The sequence below is a fragment of the Aythya ferina genome (genome assembly GCF_964211825.1).
Source record: "Aythya ferina genome assembly, chromosome: 1".
In the NCBI taxonomy this organism is placed as follows: Eukaryota; Metazoa; Chordata; class Aves; order Anseriformes; family Anatidae; genus Aythya; species Aythya ferina.
Genome location: NC_140296.1, coordinates 16,776,217 through 16,797,906, shown reverse-complemented (window position 1 = coordinate 16,797,906; position 21,690 = coordinate 16,776,217). Strand labels below are relative to the sequence as shown.

Below are 21,690 nucleotides of genomic sequence, written 5' to 3'. Positions count from 1 at the left end.
GCAACAGACTGCTTTTAATTTGGTCTTCTGAAGACAGAAAAACAACGTGAAACCCTGACAACTTCCTAAAAATCATTCTCCGTACTCTCCCATCACTCCTCACAAAAAAAGCAAAAACAGAAAGAAGCCAACAGGAAAAACTTGGTTAGTGGTTGTATACCTTTAGAACTGAATTCATTCCCTGTGTGTAAGAATCATGCAACAGTCAGTAGAAAGCACTGAAATGTGTGGAAATTTATGTGAGAGGGGTTTGTGCTACCAGTTTTGCTGCTGCTTCCTTTCCAAGAACACATGATCAAATCTTTAACTAGACTTGTGTTTTCCTCAGCAGGAAGTGGGGATGATGCAGATGTGAGTGTAGTTTATTTTGCCATGGAGAAATTTTAATGGAGAATTTTAATTCATTTTGTTTGCAGACATTTCTAAAAGTCCATCTCCTGATGTGTCTTGCACAGTAATGACAATATTATGAATAATGCCCTCACATCCTGATGCAGCTACTTCCTGAATATACTTCTAATTTAGTGGGACAAGGTTCCAAATTGAGGAAGTGACTAATAGGTTCTTCCATTACTTTGGGCTAGCAGAAGGTGTAACTTTTATAGCCCGATGTCATTATAGCCATTATACTTTTCCTGCATTTGCCATGACACATCTGGAGGTCTGGTGTGTAAATGAGTTGTGCATCTTTGTAGTTGCTTGTAAGTTGCACTATGGATTTAGATTGTTAAAATTTAGCTTAACATTGGTCCTCTCTCTACATTCCTCTTCTCCCAAACTTTTGTTTTGCCTTGTATTAGAATTTTATTTTTGAGGTGTTTTCTGCAAGCAAAATTCTTGTTTACATCATGTGATTATGTGCAGGCACATAGGTTATAGCCTTTAGGTCTGGGAAATTCCAGCATTTAAAATCTCCATAGATTAATATGGATTAACAGGCTTTGTCATCCTTTCTATGAATGCTGTGAAAGAGGCCTGTATTTTATTTTCTGTCTTGTACCCTTAACTGCTACAACCTCTCCTCCCTTCCCTATAGCTCGTCTCTGTAAACTCAGGCATCATAACCAGCCCCCAGCATACTGCCCACTCACCAGCTTGCATTCCTCTCTGCTATCCTTCCTTGTCTTTGACCTAAATAATTTTTCAGAAAAACTTTGTGTCAGGGAGAGTTAATTAAAATGGGTCAGACACTGTTTTTGTGCAATTTTGTGCAATTCAGGAGACCTTCTGCAGTGTGCTGTTAGCTATTGGTGTCAGCACGGGGTAACTGGGTGGAAATGCAGTCAGCCAATTCATGTGATGTGATGGTACTTTCTGTTTTAAACTTTGTTGGACTGGACTGAAGTGATGTCAGAAATAGCATTTGTGACCTCCACGGAAACAGCATGTTATCAAAACTGCTTCTTTTAGAAAGAATTTTTTGGGAGGGATTCCAGGATTCTCCAGGTTAAGAAGAAAAGGTTCTGTTCCTATAAAAAGTATTTAAAAATCTATTGTATGACATTTTTCTAGTGAATCAATTTGTTTAAATAATGTCAAGGACATGTAGAGGGGAGGAGGGACACTTGCTGCTGAGTCACATTTTAAGGACAGTTTTATTATCCTTACAGATTTTTTTTGTTCTTTTATTGTCCTTACAGATAGGATGGCAGACTAAGGAAAAAAGAGCTGCAGTGAAGTATGCTGCCATTAATTAGTGCTTGTGGTCTACAACAAATTGAATCCAGTGAACTTTTGAGGAACCCACCCTCTGCATAGCTTTGAAAAAAATAGCAAAGACAGAAGACCAGAAATACACTGGCAATTAAGGGAGAGGCAGATATCAAATGCTGTGTGTTCCAGCTTTACACCAGTTAGCTCGGGTGTCCATAAGAGTCTAGTGAAAGCATCACAGGATATGCACTCAGCAGAGTTGATTTGTCTTTTGCCTTAGAAGGCCCCATGTCACAACAAGTTAAAAGCAAAGAAACCTGGAAAGGCATCCCTTTGTGCTTGACTTTTTCTGGTATTTTTTCATAGGTGTTGATGACTTCCATGGTTTAAGCCAGGACATTAGTCTTTAAGGCCATTTGGGCTGACTCAGTTACAATGCCATGCTTTTACGGTTATATTGAGGCAAGCACATCTTAAGAAAGTTTGGAGTCTCTATGCCTCACTGAAAACTTAAAGTGCGGATATGGCTTTAAAAATATTCCTAATATGGGAATATCTTTTCTTGCTTTGGAAAAAAACAAAACAACAACAACAACAAAAAAAAAACCTACAAAGTTTTCATGTTTGCTTGACTTTATTTGTTTGTGATGACTATGAAAGTGTACTTCTTGTCAACAGGTTCTTCACACTTTGGTGTAATTTTAAAAAATCTTCATGCTTTTTGAGGTGCTATGTTCTATAATTTAAAGGGATATTAATTAAATGTACATTTTAAAGAAGATTTACTTCTTTTTGCTCACATTCACTTATTAAGTTCAGCTACATGATTTTGGATGGTCGCCGGTGTGAATAAAGCTCCTGTTTATTTTTATAGAAAATAATTATTTGACTTCAGAGAGGAGAAAATAAGTTTTCATTACTCTCCCACATTTCTACTATAGGGAATGTTATCTGTGGAATAAGTAGTTTGAATATTATTCATCTTTCCCATGGGGATTATTAGAAGTGCATTAGGATTCTCTGAACTTGCTTACAGACCAAGATCAATTTCTAAGTAAGACTAAATGAAGAAAAACTGTGGTGAGTTATCAGACACAGTCCACTGTAGTAGCTGCTTTATAATGAGCTTTGAGACACACCATAATGCAGTCTATTGTTGCAAGTATCTTTTGTACTCACACTGCCTACCTTTTATAAAGTAATTAGAATTTAACATGCAACAGCTTTGAAATGTATGAAGCCAAACCCTTAATGTGGGAAGCTTCTGGGATTAAAAAATTTTGCAGAGAGAAATCTTAAATGTGTTTTGACTAATTTCATTGAAGGTTCATCTACAGCATTTTATATAAGCAAATCTATTAATTTTATGGGCCTTACAACTCTAATTAAAGATGTCATTGTTTTCATTTTACATTTCAGTCCTGAACGTTTCTAATACAGCCATAACATTTTAACCTAGTAATGAAGTAATTGTTATAAAATGTCAGTTGCTGATTTGAATTTTAGAAAGTACATTTTTAAATGCATGATCGCAGGCTTGGCTGACTAATGTTACATAGTTAGTTTTGGTCTCTTGCCCCTGTCAGTGATGATCCAATAGGTTTGCCTGCTCATCAAGTAGCTCAGCGCAACAGAAAAGGATCAGTGGATGAAGCCTTTACATCTACAGTCAATGTATATTTTTGAGGTTTCACTTGGACTAATTTTGTTTCTTTGACTGAATGCCTCCACTGTACGTGATCTGAAAGACCAAGTGCTGATTTGGACCCTGATAAGGCCCTAATAAACCTCATAAGGGGTTTTCTTGCTTTTGGTGTACATCTTGAGCACAGCTCCTGCTTTAATTTCATCTGACAGGGATCTAGTTCACAAACACATAAACTGCTTGTTAAAATGAAGCAATGTAGAGTAAGAAGTGACAACAGGGGAACTTCCTTCAAAATTGCACTGTTTCGTTGAATGAAACTCACTGTAGGATATAGTTGAATTTTACATTGGAAGTTGCTATCTAGTTGAATTTTACATTGGAAGTTGCTACCTTTTATTGAGGTGATTCTCTCATCCTCATGCAGGCTGAATGTGCAACTCCCTAAATATTTCCTCTGAAAAGGTTTATTTTAATGCTTTTTCACATGAAGCTGAATATTAACCATCAAACTACAGTTTAACTGTGACTGTGATGAGGAACAGAACAACACCAAAATAATGACTAGTTCAATGTAAAATTGCATTTTTTTAGCAGAACTGACTCTCTGCTTCCTAAAAGATGACTGTCAAAAATGTTATTAATTTTCCTGCCTGACAAGACTGAACTAATTCATTATATATGGTGTACTCAATACTGAAAAATATGTTGTTAAACATAGATCATCATATTATCATTTTAAAGAAGTGTTAAAAATCTGAGTTAATTTTCTAAATAAAATATATTCAATGTAATCAGTACATTCTCCATTTTCCTCTCTAGTCACTTATTCAATCTTATAACCTAATCTGATTAGAAGTTTTCTGCCAAAACAAGCTTTTGATTCAATGACACCAAAGATGTCTTTCAGTATGAGTTTTAATGAATATACTGACAGCTTTCTTTATGACCAGTGTAGACTATGGCTTTCCAGGGATTGAAAGCCTCCTATCATTCCCATTTCACCTACTAGAACTGTAGTCTACAAGCACCCAGTTCATATCAAAAAATTTTAGGCTTCAAGTCTCCCTGCCATGCTCCCAGCTTAAGATCCAAGATCTAAGATCCAGTTTACATGCTCCCCAGTGTCTCTGAAGACACCCCTTTGCCCACTGAGGACCTGAAAAAGTACAAACCTTGTGAGACCTAGTTCTGCTGAAGTTTCTGAGTTTGGGATCCATCTGTTTTCCAAAATGTTTAATTATTATTAATATTTCCCAACCTGACATCTGCTAAAAGTCATAAATTTATTTTCTCAGAAAAATAAAAATAAATGTGTTCTTCTTAATATTTTCACACCTTCCTATTACCATAGAAATAGATGTTCCAATATTGGACACAACTCTGTATCTCAGTGACTGTTTTCAATTATTTTTGAGTGTTCTTTGTACTAAGTTCAGAGCACTGATTTCATTTTACTTAGATTTGTTCAAGGAAATAAAGCAGATTCTCAAAGTTCTTTTGGAAGGTATTTTCAAAATGCTAAACCCTAGTTCAGCCCAAGTGTTTAGACTAAGTTTATATGAAATTCAAAGGAGAATGTGAACAGAGTTGCACTTAATTTCAAACTGATATTCAAAATTCTGCTGTCTTTTTAAGCGGTTTCAAGATATTAAAAAAATCACCTAGCTCACCTGCTATTAAGGACGACAGAAACACAAACTTTTTGGCAATCATTTGAAACACTCAAAAGTATCACCACTTTTTAATTAGTTGTTCTTAAATGAAGTATGATGCTGGACATCATAGTTAGGAAAGATATCTATTAATCCATTCTGTCCATCTTACTGTCAACATTGTTATGATGTTTTTGTTGTTGTTGCTTGTTTGTATGTTTTACTGTATTTTACTAGTGTCCTAAAAAAAAAAAAAGACCTGTATAATATAAATTAACATACTTGCCTCAGGAGTCTGCTGACATTCATACAGTCTATGTAGATCTGAGAAAGCTTCTCTGGATATTTATCTGTGTCTTCATTTCCATTTTATTATTCTAGTTATGTCCTCATTTGCCATATCTCCGTCTTTGACATTAACACCTTGCAGTTATTTGTAGATAATTATCTTGATATCCCTACTGAATAATAGTTAGTCAGGCTGTGAATATCTAGTGGGTTTTGTTTTGTTTTGTTTTAGTTTTCCTCCTTAAACAGATCCTTTCAAGGATTCGAACAGATTGTTGATCTTTTCTGAAACCACTCCTGTTGACAGTACCTAGGTTTTCACTTGGTGTAGTTGAACTGGAATTCTGAAGGAAGGAACTATTCAGTGTGTAATATGATGCTTATAGCTGCATTTACTTTTTTTAATGTGACTAGATTGCATGTTAACTAAAGTTCATTTTGAAAGGTCAAGAGACCTTTCAGAGGTTTTTTCAATTTTCTCTCTTGAATTGTGCATTTTTAGTTTGGGGTATATTCCTAGATGTATTTAGTTTGTGTGATCAGTAAACTTAAAATGTATGTTATTTATTGCAGGTCATTAATGAACACATTAAATAAAAAATCTGCATGATTTATTTTTATTTACTCGGTAAAAGTACAAGCAAGATAAACTTCAGACGTATTTCATGTACTTTATTTCATTTATCCACTTAATTTCAACTCAAGTTAAATACAAATAAAAATGACTAAATTGGCATGATTTAATCTTCATAAAACCACAGCTACAGTCTCTGAAAAGTCTAATGATTTTTTTCTCTCCGACTGTTTTCCCTTAATTTCTTAAGGCTAAAAGAAGCAATAACATCAAGTCTAATTTTCTTGTTTTTTCTCTCTAGAAAATCATAACTATATTTAGCTTTCCGGTGTCATTTCTTTTGTTTATTAATTTTAAAAGTACTATGTGGGGGAAACACTTTATTTCAGGTGATCGAATGGTCACTTTGTTTCTGCTTCTTTTCTCAGATTGATTTGATTATGTATCATCTGATAAAGGCTAAATTAATTTTTAAAAACAAATATGTTTTGTTGTTGCTTTTTAGCAATTTAAGGGAGATGGATTGTTGAGTTGGTTGCTCTTTTTCCTTGTGGGAAAAGAACTTGTATATTTTACTCCTATTTTTCAATTATACTAATTATGTACATGATGTGTATGTGCGCTATGACAAATTCAGTGCACCAGAGAATAGACGGACTCTTTCTGAGAGAACATATCTTACTTGCATCTGGGAGGAAAGGAGTGAAAAATAAGACAAAAAGACAAAAGGAGTTAACAAAGGTTGACCTAAGAGAGATGGCTTTGGTGGAAAAAGTTGACTGGAAAAGTTCCAAATAAAGCACTATCAGAAATGTGCAACAGCAGGAAAGAATCAAGTTATGATAATGCTGGTAAAGCAAAATCCAGGACTAGGCATCTGTGTCCTTCTGCTGCCAAACTCACCCAATTAGCAGCATTAAAGGTTGGCTGGGCAGCAGTGACAACAATGAGGTTATAGACATGTCACACTATCATCTGCTTCTGCATTCAAAACTAAATCAGTGTTTAATTTGTCTAGCATTTTTCAAAAGAACATGCAAGAATAATTGAGGCTTAAACTCTCTTTGTCTTTCTGTTTTGGTCTTTTGCACACATATAAATATGGTTTTATTTGAGTGTGTGTGAATGTTTGTGGATTATAGAAAAATTAATTTGTTGATAAAAGCTTGTGCAGATGGTCAGAGGTCATCTTGACTAAGCATATTAACACTTGAGTTTTTGTACTTACAAAATTCGTAACATCTAAACAAATTTATTATTTATTATATATGTATTAAAATTGCTTTTTTTCTTTCTTTCGTTCTTTCATAGGACACACATGCTAAACCCAGAATTATATGTTCCCATGCTTTGTTCTTTTCTCCAAGGGAGAAAATCTCTCCAAGGGAGAAAATGTTTAATTTCTCCAAGGAGGGATGAGTGTGGGACAGAAAGGGGAAGGGCACTGAATGAAAGGAAGAAAAGTGGTTAGACTGCACGTTGAAGTCTTTCCTTACCATAAGTGATTCATCTTCATCTCAGAGCAATTTTTTTCCATATGTTTAGATTTTGCCATATTCTTTACATCATCAGGTCTTTGCTAATTGCTTTGAAAAAATAGGTTGAAAATAAGATTGAAATCTTTTCTAGCCATGAAAAGACCGAAACATTCAAAATTATACTAAATATTCATCTAAATTTGCAGTGAAGTTGAGTATTTTATCTGAAGCAGTTGAAATAAACAGTAATCTGCTAGTTTATTGCCATTCATGTCACATCTGAGATACAATCATCATCACACATTGCTTGTAGATTTGCAACTTAAATATAGGAGTAGAACCTGTTACATTTTATATTAGTTGCACAGTGATTTTTCATTGATTTCACTAACCATTTTAATTACAAATTTCTTTTCTAACCCAGATTTTCAATGAAGGGAACAGAGCTGTACATGATACTATGTGAATTTTGATTGTTATTATATTTGTTTTGTAGTGTCAAGAAAGTTTGATTGACTTGCTGAAGTACTGGCTATACATGAATCAAAAGTCCTCTGTTCAGTATAAAAGAGCACCATTTGGCTTCATACTCCTTCCCTTTGCTCTGTTGAAGTACTTTGTCTCAACTCAGTGGCTTTGCCTGTGTGAAAGACTTCCAAAAAAAATCATCGTATAAGAATATGTGTTTTGATTTCACTGAGGAGGAATATGTCTGGGAACTCCCCATACATAAAGCTGAAGCTCTGTGGAGGTGAAGCACAAAGGTCAATAAGGACTGCTAATAAACTCCTTCCCAATTACATACAAGGTGAAGGTTTGGACTCTTGCTTGTAGAATACAAACACAGAATCACAGAGTCTCTTTTCTCTTTGTATGCAATAGCAATTGCCTTCTAGGCTAATTGTTAGCTGCCAGCTGTGGAGAGTTGCTCCAGACTTAAGAGGAGAGTAAATTCTACTAAAATCCTCATTGTCATCTAGCTCTTATATTGTCTTGTGTTAAGTTTATAGACATTGAAGTTCTTAGAAAAGAAACGATAAACAATGGAACACAATCGTTATTGATTTAGAGATGGGTGATGTGTATAAGGGTAATCTAATATTGTGAGATGTTCTAACATTGGAACTTGCCCGGTATAAAGTAACTGTAGGCCCCAGTTGTCATATGGAAACTTCCTGTACTTCAAAAGCTAATTTATCTTTCTTTTAATTTATCTTTGGGATGAAACTTAATGCAGACTCATCATTATGGTACAATAGGCTGATAAGGTTTCCTGTCATAATAAAACCACAAGGTTCTTACATGTCAATGGTTTCTGTAGATTTAAAAACTATTATGCAGCAGATCCTTGCTGATACGTTCCAAGCTCCTTGCTGATAGGTTCAAAGCAGATCGACATGAATGTCATCCATGCAGAAAAGCACATGCTACAATCAAAACACAGAGTAGGTCTTTTCCACTGAAAAAAATAACAAAAAAGAAAGATTGCAGGCTAGATTCAAAGACCATTATGATTAAACATCTGAAGAAAATTCTGCTGTTCTATATATGAAGTGATCTTCTGACATTGTCCTATCCATCAAAATCTGTTTCTTTGATCATTTATGCGAAGAGGTATAGCTCATTTTAAGCAAGCAAGATGAAAATGTGTCAACTTCATCAGTCCGAGAGCTGGATTCACCTCACTTATCTTTAGCTATGTGTCAGGTGTTAAGGCTAAACTCCCTATTGAGTGCACCTCCAGGTATGATTGATCCAGACTTTCCTAGGTGCCAGTTTTGGAATGTAAAGATCTGCATCCTAGAGATATTTACCTTGTTGGTTTAGAAAGAGTCTAGAAATCTAATTTAAATGAGCTTCATAAATTCAAGGTTGTTGAAATTGGATGAAATCTACCTTAAGTGACAAAATTAGCAAAAGCATGGAAGACTGTTTCTTAAAGTTCAAGCCCTTATGCCCAAATTTTCTTTTAGTATAGATTTTTTTTTTGTTGTTGTTCCCTTAAATATTTTGAGCATGTGTCATTTATCTTCATTAAAATATCACCCAATCCATTCAGTGTATGTCATATGATGGCACTGTGGGACAAAGATGTCCTCCTACACTAGGGATCAAACAGAATTTTCTGATGATTTTTTTCCTTTTTTGGATGTCAGTGGAGAGGAGGCCGGGAAAAAATCCTCCACTGATATGTGGGTTTGCTTGAATGATTAGCTCTTTTTAAGTGCCTGAATGCACAGATTCACATAGCAATTAAATTCATGCTGTGAGAAATACTATTAAAAACAAAACAATAAAAAATGGTTTTGATTAAATCCTGTGTCAACAATGAAAAACAACATTTTATTGGTGAAGGAGAAGTAGCTTATGAAGCACATTAACACTAATCTCTCTTCTTTGTTATCTTAGGGGATGGATATAGGTCTTACTCCTCTGTTCAGAATGCTAGAAATTCTCATCTATAGGCTTTATCTTTCCTGTGCCACCATGACCCCCTTGTAGTAAATCACTTCAGGTCAGATGTCTTCTTAAAAATGACCCAACTTCTCTTCTAACAGAGAACCTGAGAAATCCCATAGTGAATTCAGGTAGTACCTCAGAACAGGATTTGGCTCCAGAACACTTTGTCCAATATAATTTTGGTGCTAGAATTAAAGAGCCCCCTGAACTAGTCTCAGCCTTTGGTTTTGAATTTTGCTTCATGTAATTATACACCATGCTGCTGCTGAGCACTCATAATGATATAGATTTTCATTATAGGGCGTGAAATATATAATTACCAAAAAAAAGAGTTGTTGGGAACCTCTAGAGGTCACCTAATCCAACCACTACTCAAAGTAAGGCTCATGTAGATTGTAGCAGAAGAAGATAAGGGAATGAGAAAAGGAATTTCGTCCTTCAGATCTGAGGCATCCTTACAAAGTCATGTTTCACAGCTCCTTGTTTCACATTCAGTAGAGATGGCTGTAAGTAAAGATCATAGCCCAGGGATGTACATATGTAGTGTGTAGCATGCTCGTTATAAAGAAATTGTGTCCTTCACACAAATCACACTTGGTTTACCCATAACTATTTAAAATAGGTATATTGATCCCAAGGAATTCAATATTTATTAATTATTGTATTTTCATTTCCCATGAATAATTTTCTGTGTCTTTTACTTCAGACAGGCGGAATAATTATAAGTCTATGAATAAGAAATCTAGGAAATTCTCATTAGAAAAAGCTGTGTTCACTTCTCCCAGTGCTATTCAAACACAGGGGAAATATATCCTGTAGTTTTGTTCAATAGAACACCTTGTGAAATTAAAAAGGATCTAAATTTTCCTCTGAGCAGGTCTGTTCCTTGGCAACAATTCTGTAGTGAGCTGTGCTGTCATATGTCCCTTTCCAGAAAGACACTGTGATATTTATAATTCTATCTAAGAATACGGATAACCCACACACTAAAGCATATGTCACGGCATAGCTGTCAGCCCTTGTCAACTTGCAGTTCTTTGAAGGAGCAGAAAGACACATCGACTCACCAGTGCATGGCCCTGATTTTAGAGCTCTGAGCTTTGTAGAGTCTATTTTGCATTAAGATATTTTACAAATAAATATCCCTGTGTAAGGCATTTGTTGAGGTTCAGAGTTAGAAGTGTTGTTAGAAGCTACTACAAATATTAGAGAAGATAAGGACTTACAGAATTTGCCATTTTCTATTTGAAAGGATCTGGCAGTGGGTCACGGACTAATGCCTAAGACACTGTGAGAGGTGACCTTCTCCTTTCTGAAGGGGACTACAAGGACAAAAGGTAGAAAGTTCCTGCTTAAACACTGAGTATCACTCAGTATGTTAGGGCAGAAAGTGTGGAGTGCTTTATTTGTCTGAGAAATGGTAGCATAAATATGTTGAAATTGATGTTGAAAATTGTGATCCAGCAGAACACTTACGATTGTCTTTAAAAGTTTGCTGGCCTGGGACATACATATGCCTGGAAATATTTTCATGCAGGTCATGCCTCTTATGGAAATATTTTCAAGCAGGCCCTGAGCTCTGCTTCCAGCTCAGCACAAAGTCTTGAGCAGATGCTGATTGGTCACATTGTTAGGGCCTGAAGTCCTCTGGGCTGTCTGAGTGGGGGATTGCTCCTACCCATAGCTGCTTCTGAAACCTTGTCACCTACTTCTCAGCCTGCCTGCTCTTTGTCAGGATCTGTGTAAGGCAAGCGGTTCTTTGAAAATGGATTTTAAGTCCTCCTGGATGCAGTTAACTTGACAGGGAACCTGAGACTTTTCTTTCTAGCCCAGGAGTCTATTTTCAGAGTGTGAGAACTGTGCATTAAGGTCCTTTTCTCTGTGTGTGTGGTGGGAAGTATGTGTACATGTACTATTTATTGTAAAACCTACCACTCCCAGGAAATATTATCATGGTTTGCATTTGAGGATGAACTGTGAAAAACAAACACCCTTCTTTTGAAAAGAAAAAAAAAAATCTTTTGGCTCAGAAAATAAAGATTACTGGTTACAGAGAGAGTCTTTTTTTTTTTTTTTTTTTTTTTTAATTATTATTTATTATTTTATTTTTAAATCATCATATATTTTTGCCCTGTGCTTATCAGGAGACAGATTACATGTACCATGAATGAAAAAGTTTGAATGAGAAAGTCTGATTGCATGTTACAACATCAACTATTCTTTACCAGTAGGCAAAAAGGAAGATACCCACAGACTTGTCTTTTTCCTGCTTTGCCTTTCAATACAGTCCAAAAAGAGCCTTTATTTTCAGCTCAATATTTGTTCTTCCCTTTCGTGTCCTCAAGCAATTCTTCATGCTGTCACCTACCAGGGAAGTTATCTGGTGTTCTCTGATGTCTCCTTTCTCTTCTTCTGAATTAAGTGTAGGTCTTTTTGAAATAGATTAGTAAGCCTTTAACCAGGATCTGCAGATACTTTTGCACAGCATCACATACTTAAGAAGCTTAACAAATAATTTAAAAAATAGTTAATTTTCCTTTCAGAAATCCTTACAGTTTGAGACATTGTTTTGTCCTCTAAATAATAAAGGAAGATTTTTTAAGTCTTGTAATGAAATGTCTCAGTTTTGACTGAAGGGAAAAGATTTTAATGTGTTCTCTTACTTGTCAGTGTGCAGACATGTTAGTCAAAATCTTAGATTTGAGGAGGTTTTATAAAATGTTGTGGAGGAGAAAAGTATTTCTTGAACTTGCTTTTAAATATCAACATTTTTTTTCCCTCATTATTTATGTGGGGAAATGAGGAGATGGAAAGGAGAATGTATTTTTCAACAATTTGAAGAGAAAAAAACTCAAGAGCTTTGAACATAAATCAAATGATTGGATTTGCTTATTGTGAACAAACTGATTACCAGAGAAAGCTATTCAGGTATTAATTAGAAATGGTAAAATTCAGTTCAGGAATGCCACTGCATTTCTTTACTCTTTGTAAGTACTTGTGCCTCTTTACCATAAAATGACCACATACGGGTTGTGAGTCTTCAAGGTTGCATTTATTTTGTTCTCAGCTGCAAGATGCTGTATTATGATGGAATAGAACAGGTTTTGCTGTGGTACCTGAGAAGGCACTGGGACTTTTGGAAGTGATGGAAACTGCATAGCAGTTAAAAAATAAAATAAAAATCAACACTTTTATCTTCAAGAAAGAAAAATCATGTTTTGACAATGAATTGTAAAGGTGTAACACAACTTCTTAGATTTAGTATGTCAGAAAAACACAGTAACAGAAGTGTGTACTTTCTCAGTTCAGAAAATAAGCAACAACAACAACAACCAAAAGACATTGGTCATCCCTGTTCCTGTTTGTTCTTGGTTTTTCTCTCAATCCAGTCTGGTCTATCAGGTCTCATTAATACCACTTCTGGCATGTTTGCCCATCAAACTGCCAGAGAATGACCGTAGCACTAGTGTTCCTTGTCTTTCCGTATGAACCTTTATAATATCATACAAAACCACTATACTTCTTGTCACTCAGATATTATCCTTTTCTGGTCCCTCTGCTGTATCTTGTAGGCAATATCCACATGTTGCTACATTTTCTTTAAAAATTCTGGAAGTTTGTTTTCCTTTTCACATAGCTATGATTTTACTCTTGTCCTGCATCAATCAGCATGGGCTGCTTTTCTTTTACACCTCTGACACTCATCATCAGCTTATTCCCACTTCACTATTACCACAGCTGCTGCAAAGATTAAATTAATTAATCTTTCTTCTCCTTGTCATTCTCCACTCTAAATCTTTACATTGCAGCCAGTTCAAGTTGATTCTTTTTATCTAAAAGGTCTCTCACGATTCTCTTGCTCTTTTTCACACCTGTTCATGTTTCATTTTTCATTGTGCTTTCAAGTATTCTGTAGAAATGGCTTTTGCCTTTGTCCATCTCTTCAGTGCTCCTTAACTATGGGGTTTGGGGTCTGTTTTTGTTTTTGTTTTTGTTTTTTCCTTCAAGGCTGTCATCTCTTTGTGATAGTTCCCAAAGAGCTTTCTTTCAATTTCTATGTGGAATGTCTTTAAACATTCAGCCTCAGTTATATGCTGCCAGCTTATCATTAGCCAAATAATCAAGGACATATAAAGGAGCAGTCAGCACAGATGAAGAGCATATATTTTATTAAAATAATTCAATTGAAGTATAATATAGGTAATAAATGTATAATGTATATCACACAAATGTAATGTACATAAATTAATAAATATAGCTATGATGAACAAATAATGCATCCTAATGTTGCCACCTAATTTCCATTTCATATGTTGTTAATAACCTTAATGGTAACTGTTATGGAAAAGTACTGATAAGGGCTGGATATATGATGTAGCCTGGGAACTATAACTGTACATATATAACCATGATTATTGTTCTAATTCAAGTTATTTTGCAGATGTTATTTTGCTGCAAAGTTAATATGAGAGGCCTATGTGCCTCAATAGGTGCCTTGTTGCTAATAATTTGATCACACATTTTCTTCCTTTATAGAAAAAAAATCCTTAAATTGTTAACACAACAGTTGTCAGCTCAGTGAGGAAAAAGCCAGAATAGCTTATTTGCAGATTAAATGAAATCCTGAAAAGGCATTGCTACAAAAAACTTTGTTCACTAAAAATAAAATATGACCAATAGAAGTGCTAGTCTTGATACACTAAGGGATGCCTCATGGAAATAGCATCAGTGTTGCAGGCTTTTTCTTGTAGAAATCCAAATAATGAAGCATAAAATGAGCTTTATTTCAAGACATCCTTTTGTCTTGTATCAGACATTTATTGGTATGGTGTAATGAGAAAATATACATTAACTTCCTTGCACCTGATGAAAATTTTAGATTTGACACTATTTGATAGCTCTGTGTAGTTTAACCTGTGTTTGTGAAAACATCTATATTTTTTACTGTAGGAACATGTTTTTATTAAAAAAAAACAAACAACAACAACAAAGATACTACAGGATGGTAATTTTCTTCACTGAGACTAAGTACCCCATTCCTTACAGCTAACAACATTTTAAATGGTCACCAAAAATTAGGCAGACAAATTCCTGTACAGGCCTATAAGAGTTTGAATACAAAATGTTATTTATTCAGCCAAACAGACAAGCTAAGTTGTTGTTGTTATTATCATCATTATCATCATCATCATCATTATTTATTTATGCATAATCTCTTTAGGTACACACTTTATTAAATACAAAGCCCTTTCCTGTCTTCTCCTGTCCCTTTCTTCTTCATTTTTTTTTTTTTTTTTCCAGTGGCAGCTGGCATGCATGGCTTTAAATTCATTCACCTAACAACCTAACATTGCAAAGGAAAATATTTGATATTAGGAGTTGTATATCACATTAAATTCACCAAGCCTTACACTAAGGTCTGCAACTTGTTTCCTTGGCACGTGTAGAAAAGTCATTTCCCCAGTGTCTTTTTCAGTGAAACAATCATAAGAAAGGAAGTAAAGATTTTCAAATCACTTACAGTGTGAATGGGGTTTTAGTTCTTCAGGACACTTTTGCAACTGAGAATTTTGAAATCTCAGTTAAAGTCTGTTGTTACTTAATCACTGAATGATAAAAAAATACATGTAGACATATAAAAGGAAGCACTTGAAGAGTGAAAGTGGAAAACTAACCACAAACAACTTTATCTTTCACTGCATATATTGCAAAAGTTAATTTTATTTTATTAGTATATTTTCTGCTAACAAGGTTTCCTTCTGGTCTAAAGTATACTCTCATCTCAACTTTCCAACCACCAAAAAAAAAAAAAAAAAGAAAAACAAAACCAAACACAAACAAAACTATGACCAAAATAATGTAGATGGGTTTGCACAGATATTGTTCTCAGCCAAAGCAAGTCTGTTGGCACTTCCCAGCCCAATAACATAGAGTAGTTGAAGGATTTCAGTAGCTGCCTTCCAAACTATAGTAAAGGTTTGAAAGCTCAATGAAATTCAAGTGCTATTTATTCACTTTTTATTTATTTATTTATTTTTTAAATCCTAGTCATTAATTAACAGCATTATTATGAGGTGACTGTGGGAATGCTGAAAGTTGTATCATACAATGCAGAACAACGTCTTAATAGGTTAGCCATGGCTTTAGTGTATGGTAGATAAAAAGCCATACCCACTGTCAGTTATTTGTAAGACAGGAATGCAATGAAAAGGTTATTTAGCTGCATGGTAACAGTCTTGGACACACAGGAAAAACTATAGTCTGTTAAATAATGTGGGACCTACATGTTCATAGAACTTTAAGAACATCAAGGATATAATGCTAACAGTGATTTTTTAACAGTATATTCTGGGACGTATCAAATTAGATAGTAATTTTATTTTTAAATTTGTATTTGAGCAAACATTCACTATTATTAAGAAAAACAGAGATAGATAGACTGTTAATTGAGTAAGTCAAAGGACCTGAGGGTTGTATTAATATGTCTGCTTGAGTAGGTATTTATTTTTCTGCATGTTATCTCAGTACAGTTGCTGTGAGTAAAAGTATCCTCACAGGCTATAAATATAAATATCTTCTTCTTTTTTTTTTTTTTTTAAACGTAATAAAGTTAACAAGAAAAAAAGAGTTTCCTATTTATAAAAAAATGATTTTATTGGCAAACATAATAGGTTGCTAAAATTTATGAATAAATCCTCTGTTTGTTTGTTCACTCTGAAGGAAACTGGGAGGGTGACCCCAAGCTTTCCAGATCAACGTAATCTCCACACCTCAGACAGTTTCAGGGAAATAGACTTTTTTTTTTTTTAAACATTTTCTGTGCATTTATTCCTTCTTATGTGTGTGTGGATGTGTGTGTGTGTGTGGGGGGGGGGGGAGTAAAATTATTTTTAGAAGCACTGATGCCTTAATCTTCAGCATCTTCGTCATTGCAATATCTCTCAGACTGGCAAAGAAAGAAAAGCAGCCATAGACTTTGAGGAGAAAAATAAATAATAATAAGAAAAAAGTACCATATATTATTCACTCTACTTTACTGCTCTTCATGACAGGTTAAGAAAATGTGGGTCTTTGTTTAAAGCCTGTGTTAAAAGTAGCGGCAAAATTAATACTCTGTATTGTCTGTGTGTAATTAGGTAACTGATATTGCAATACCACCTGGTCATCCTGTGCTGTTCTGTTTGCAATTCCTGTTTTTGACTGTGGCAGTCTCCAGCAAACATGCACAGAAGCAGCAGACAAAAATGGTTTTAGTGAAAAGATACCATGTTTTTCTTCTTCCTTATTATAATTGCATCAGATTTAAGCTAAAGGAATGGCAGAGCTTGTTTTTTTTTTTTTTTTTTTTTTTTTTTTTTTTTTTTTTTTTCCCCACCCTTCCTTCTTAGGTTTATTTTTTATTTTTTTGAAGGGGAGCTGTGGCTGGCTTGTACATAAGTGCTAATGACATTAACACGGGCAGCACAAGAGAGACAACTGACATGGATCTCATGTTTTTCCAGATGAGGATAGGCATTCACTCAGGATCAGTGCTGGCCGGCGTTGTTGGTGTAAGAATGCCACGTTATTGTCTCTTTGGAAACAATGTCACCCTTGCAAGCAAGTTCGAGTCAGGAAGTCACCCACGCCGCATCAATGTCAGTCCAACCACGTACCAGTAAGTGTTGCTAGCCTTTTCATACTGTTTATTATTATTTCAGTTTGTTTTCAGCATGATCTTATAGCAGGCACTGCCTTCACTCAGCACATGAGCTACAGCAGAAAGTCAGCAGGGTGTCAGGATAACTGGAAAGAGGGACTGCATGGGGTTCTCAGGCTTTGCAGGCTTGCATCAGAATGCTCAAGGAAGTCAGGCAGTGGAGGCAAGGGAACACAACGGGACTGGCTGCCATGGCTGCCTATAAAAAATGTGTATTGGAAGTGGGCAGATGACATTAAATTAGGAGGAACTGTTGACTCCCTTAAGGGTACAGAGGTTTTGCAGAGAGATCTTGACAAATTAGAGGGCTGGGCAACCACTAACCCCATGATGTTTAACAAGAGGAAGTGCAGGATTCTGCACTTGGGAAGGAGCAACGCAGTCTGCATGTAAAGACTGGGGTCAAGAAGCTGCAGAGCAGCCCCACAGAAAGGGGTCTGGAAGTTCTGGTTAACAGCAAGTTGAACGAGCCAGTAGTGTGCTCTGGCAGCCAAAATGGCCAACCATACCCTGGGTGCATCAGGTCAAGGCTAGCAGGTCAAGGGACGGGATAGTCCTGCTCTGCTCTGTGCTGCTCTGGCCTCACCTCAAGTATTGTGTGCAGTTTTGGGTGTGACAATAAAAGAAGGACATAAAATTATTAGAGAGTGTCCAAAGGAGGACTACAAGGATGGTGAAGGATCTAGAGGGGAAGACGTATGAGGAGTGGCTGAGGTCCCTTGGTTTGCTCAGCCCAGAGCAGAGCAGGCTGAGGGGAGGCCTCATGGCGGCCTGCAGCTCCCTCACGAGGGGAGCGGAGGGGCAGGCGCTGAGCTCTGCTCTCTGGGGACAGCGACAGGACCCGAGGGAACGGCATGGAGCTGGGACAGGGGAGGGTCAGGCTGGGGGTTAGGGAAAGGTTCTGCACTGAGGGAGTGGTCGGGCACTGGGACAGGTTCCCCAGGGCAGTGGTCATGGCACCGAGTCTGCAGGAGTTCAAGAAGCGTTTGGACAATGCTTTCAGACAAATGGTCTGACTTTTTGGGTGGTCCTGGGTAGAGCCAGGAATTGGGCTCAGTGATCCTTGTGGGTCCAGCTTGGGATGTTCTCTGTTTCTATGATTCTATGATTTTGTCTCCCACTGTGTCGTCATTTTATGCTGTTGATGAAGAGAAGCATGGTTCCATTAGTTCAGGAAAGAGTTAATTTTTTGAGTGCAGCCAAGCTTTCAAAGACTTTTTGTGCTTTCTTGGAAACAAAATTTCTTATTTAACACTGTAAAGAGACACTTAATAGAAGTTTTTTCTTAATATAAGAAAAAAGATTGAAAATGGCAAAGCATTATCACCACCTCTTTGAAGAAATTATGCAAATAGAGAGAGGGCTTGATTAAATCAGGTCATGAGGAACATCTAAAATAAAAAAAGGTGTTCCTTATTGTTCAAATTTGACAGCTTGATAATAAGAGTTTCTTCTGTTTGGATTGTGACTGATGTATTCGCTTTTTTTTGGCAGGAGATCTAGATCTTACTCTTTTTTTCTACATTCTGTATCTCAAGTAATTTTCTGAAGTACAGTTTTGCTCAGGTTTTTGGACTCTGTTCCTCCACAATAAATCTGTAAGCAATCATTCATACAATATTGATTTTTTTTTTTTTTTTTTAATACAGAACTGTGAATCTCCGTATTTACTTTTTCCCATAACTATGTAAATTAAAGTTTCAAATGGAATTTCTTCATCCAAGAATCAAAACTTCTGATATGCTAAAATACAAAGCAGTCAGAAATGAAAGTTAAAAAGTAATTAAAACTAGCGTATAAAATTACATTCATCTAAAGAGCCCTTTCACTTGAAATCAAATTTGCAGAATAGTGCAAAGCGGAATTAATTGAACAAGATGCAGAAAAACTGAACAGACTTTTGCAATGTGCACAGAAGCAGGTTCGTATAGTTTTCTGTTAACATGCAAGAGAAATGCAGACGCAAGCTACTATCAGGCATGTTCATTTAAATAAAAATATTTTCTATAAATATATAGGAAATATATATTAATTTTATTGACCTAAAGCATTCTCCAGTATGCATGGGGAGGTTGTCAAGTAGAATGAGCCCGGCTTTCCAAAGTGAGGCTAGGTGGGAGGACAAGGACAGCAGAAAGAGACTGACACAGAAGAGACTCGGCCTACATGTAAGGAAACACTTTTCCCCCGTAAGGACAGTCAGGCAGTGGCAAAGGCTGCCCAAGAGGTTGTGCAGTCCCCATGCTTGCAGATTTTCAAGACCTGACTGGATGAAGGCCTGAGCAGCCTGGTCTAAATTCAGTGTTGTACATTTTTTTGAGCAAGAGTTTGGACTAGAGAGCTCCTTAGGTGCTCTCCAGCGTGAATTATTTTATAAGTCTCTAATGTGTCCATTTGTACATTCATCTTAAATGCCAATTGAAGTTCTAGACCTAAATGAAGAAATTAATATTTTTTGACTGACCTACACATTCTACTGAAAAAGAAAAAATGTCCTGCTTGTTGCTGCAGCATCAACCTGTGAATCTAGAGTAATTTCATATATTGGGTATACTTCTGACAGATTTTGAAACTGGGTGAATAATAGTGACTTTCATTGAGTAGAAATATTCTTTTTTGCAACAGTCATAGTGGAAAAAGTAAAAGGCAAAAAGAAAAGACCATACTTTAGTTCTTCATATCAAGTTTGCATTTGAATGGTTTGCAGTTTTAATTTTCTGGTTCATCCCTAGAAAACATATACTGATTTCACAGTTCAGGCTTGTGTTATTGGTAGACTCCTTGAGTGTGAAGGCCATTTACAGGCAAACAATTTATAGAGCAATCAGAGAGGAGCCATGTATGAGGTGACATTCTGGTATATGTGGGAATGTCTTGAATACACTGGGTCATCGATGAAGGGTCCTTTTTTCACCATGGCCAAACGGCTTATTTTCTACAAAGCTACAGATTTTGACTGATGCTTTCAGAAAAGGAAAGGTAGTAGAAAAGTTACTCATGATGCAATAATATTATTAAAAGAGACCACAAAACAAAACACAACAAAACATAGAATTTTTGGTATGTGTTATCTGCATTATTGTACTACGTGGACAGTTATCATTCAAGATGAATGGCTGAAAGTAACAACTGAACTAGTTTATTCAACATGCTTTTTACAGAAAGCATTTGAGAAAATAAAATGAATGTGCATGGGGCTACTTAGAAAGGCTGTTCCAAACCATACCTTCTGGCATGATTGAAAGCATGAGAACTGGTAAGGGAGAAATCAGGAAACGGCATGGCTGACAGTGGCCAGAAGAGACTGCAATTGTGAAATATTCAATAAAACAGTATTATTCATGGCTCCTGAAGGTGATCCAGGGGGCTTAAACATAATATAACAGTACTATCCAAGTAAAGAAGTAATAATCTGATGCACCTGTATACAACTTTTCTTACATAGAATTTGCATGAATATATAATTTGCTGTGTACAAATGAAGTGATTCATTGCAAACTGAAATGTCTTTATGGCTGACCTTATCTGCCATTTCTATTTGATCATGACATACTGCTGTGTACCCAGTTAGTATTTTTATGATCCAAGAAGCAATGTTTTACTAAGTAGATAATTCTGCAATCAGTATGAAAATAATAGAATTTCGATTAATTGAAACTCCTGGCATTTATCATAATGTGTTTGTGTCTACCATGCTTCATGATGAAAATTCTGATAACATATTTTGTGCTTACAAAGTATGTAGATATTGGAAACATGTCTAATACTTATCAGCTTTCATTTTACAGTACAAATTATGCATTACAAAATGTCATCAGTGTTCAAAGTGATAATAACACTTCAGAATGCCTATTATTAGTTTCAGACACTTCCCCATGAGCCCATAATATGCCTGTGTAAGAAGCAGAGTCTAAAATATAAATATAACATGTGGTGTTGCTTAGCAGCAGCCCTGAACCTGGGGCAGCCTTGCTCCCAGTTACACCTGCCAGGGAAGAGCTGTGCGGTGTAAAACAGTGCCTTTTACAAAAGTGTCCTTTGAATCTACTGGGGATAGAAGCTCACTTCTGTTCAAAATACCTTTTTCTCCTGACTCAGATGGGTCTATTGACAGAAGGACTACAGAGCCCTGGTGGCTTTGAATCACAGGGTATTGTAAGATTAAAGTGCTGAAAAGCACTGGTAAAACTTCCTGAGAAACACACAGAAACTGCAGAGGGAGGATAGGATCCCAGACT

General features: G+C 35.9%; 1 protein-coding gene across 1 annotated transcript in view; it reads left to right on the top strand.

The window, feature by feature from the left end:
• GUCY1A2 (guanylate cyclase 1 soluble subunit alpha 2) overlaps window positions 1-21,690 on the top strand; it is a 160,734-nt gene that overhangs the window by 131,295 nt on the left and 7,749 nt on the right. The window contains exon 7 of the mRNA XM_084507036.1: window positions 17,256-17,410. Within this exon, the coding sequence (XP_084363162.1) occupies window positions 17,256-17,410 (155 nt within the window). The remainder of the gene's footprint in view (window positions 1-17,255; window positions 17,411-21,690) is intronic.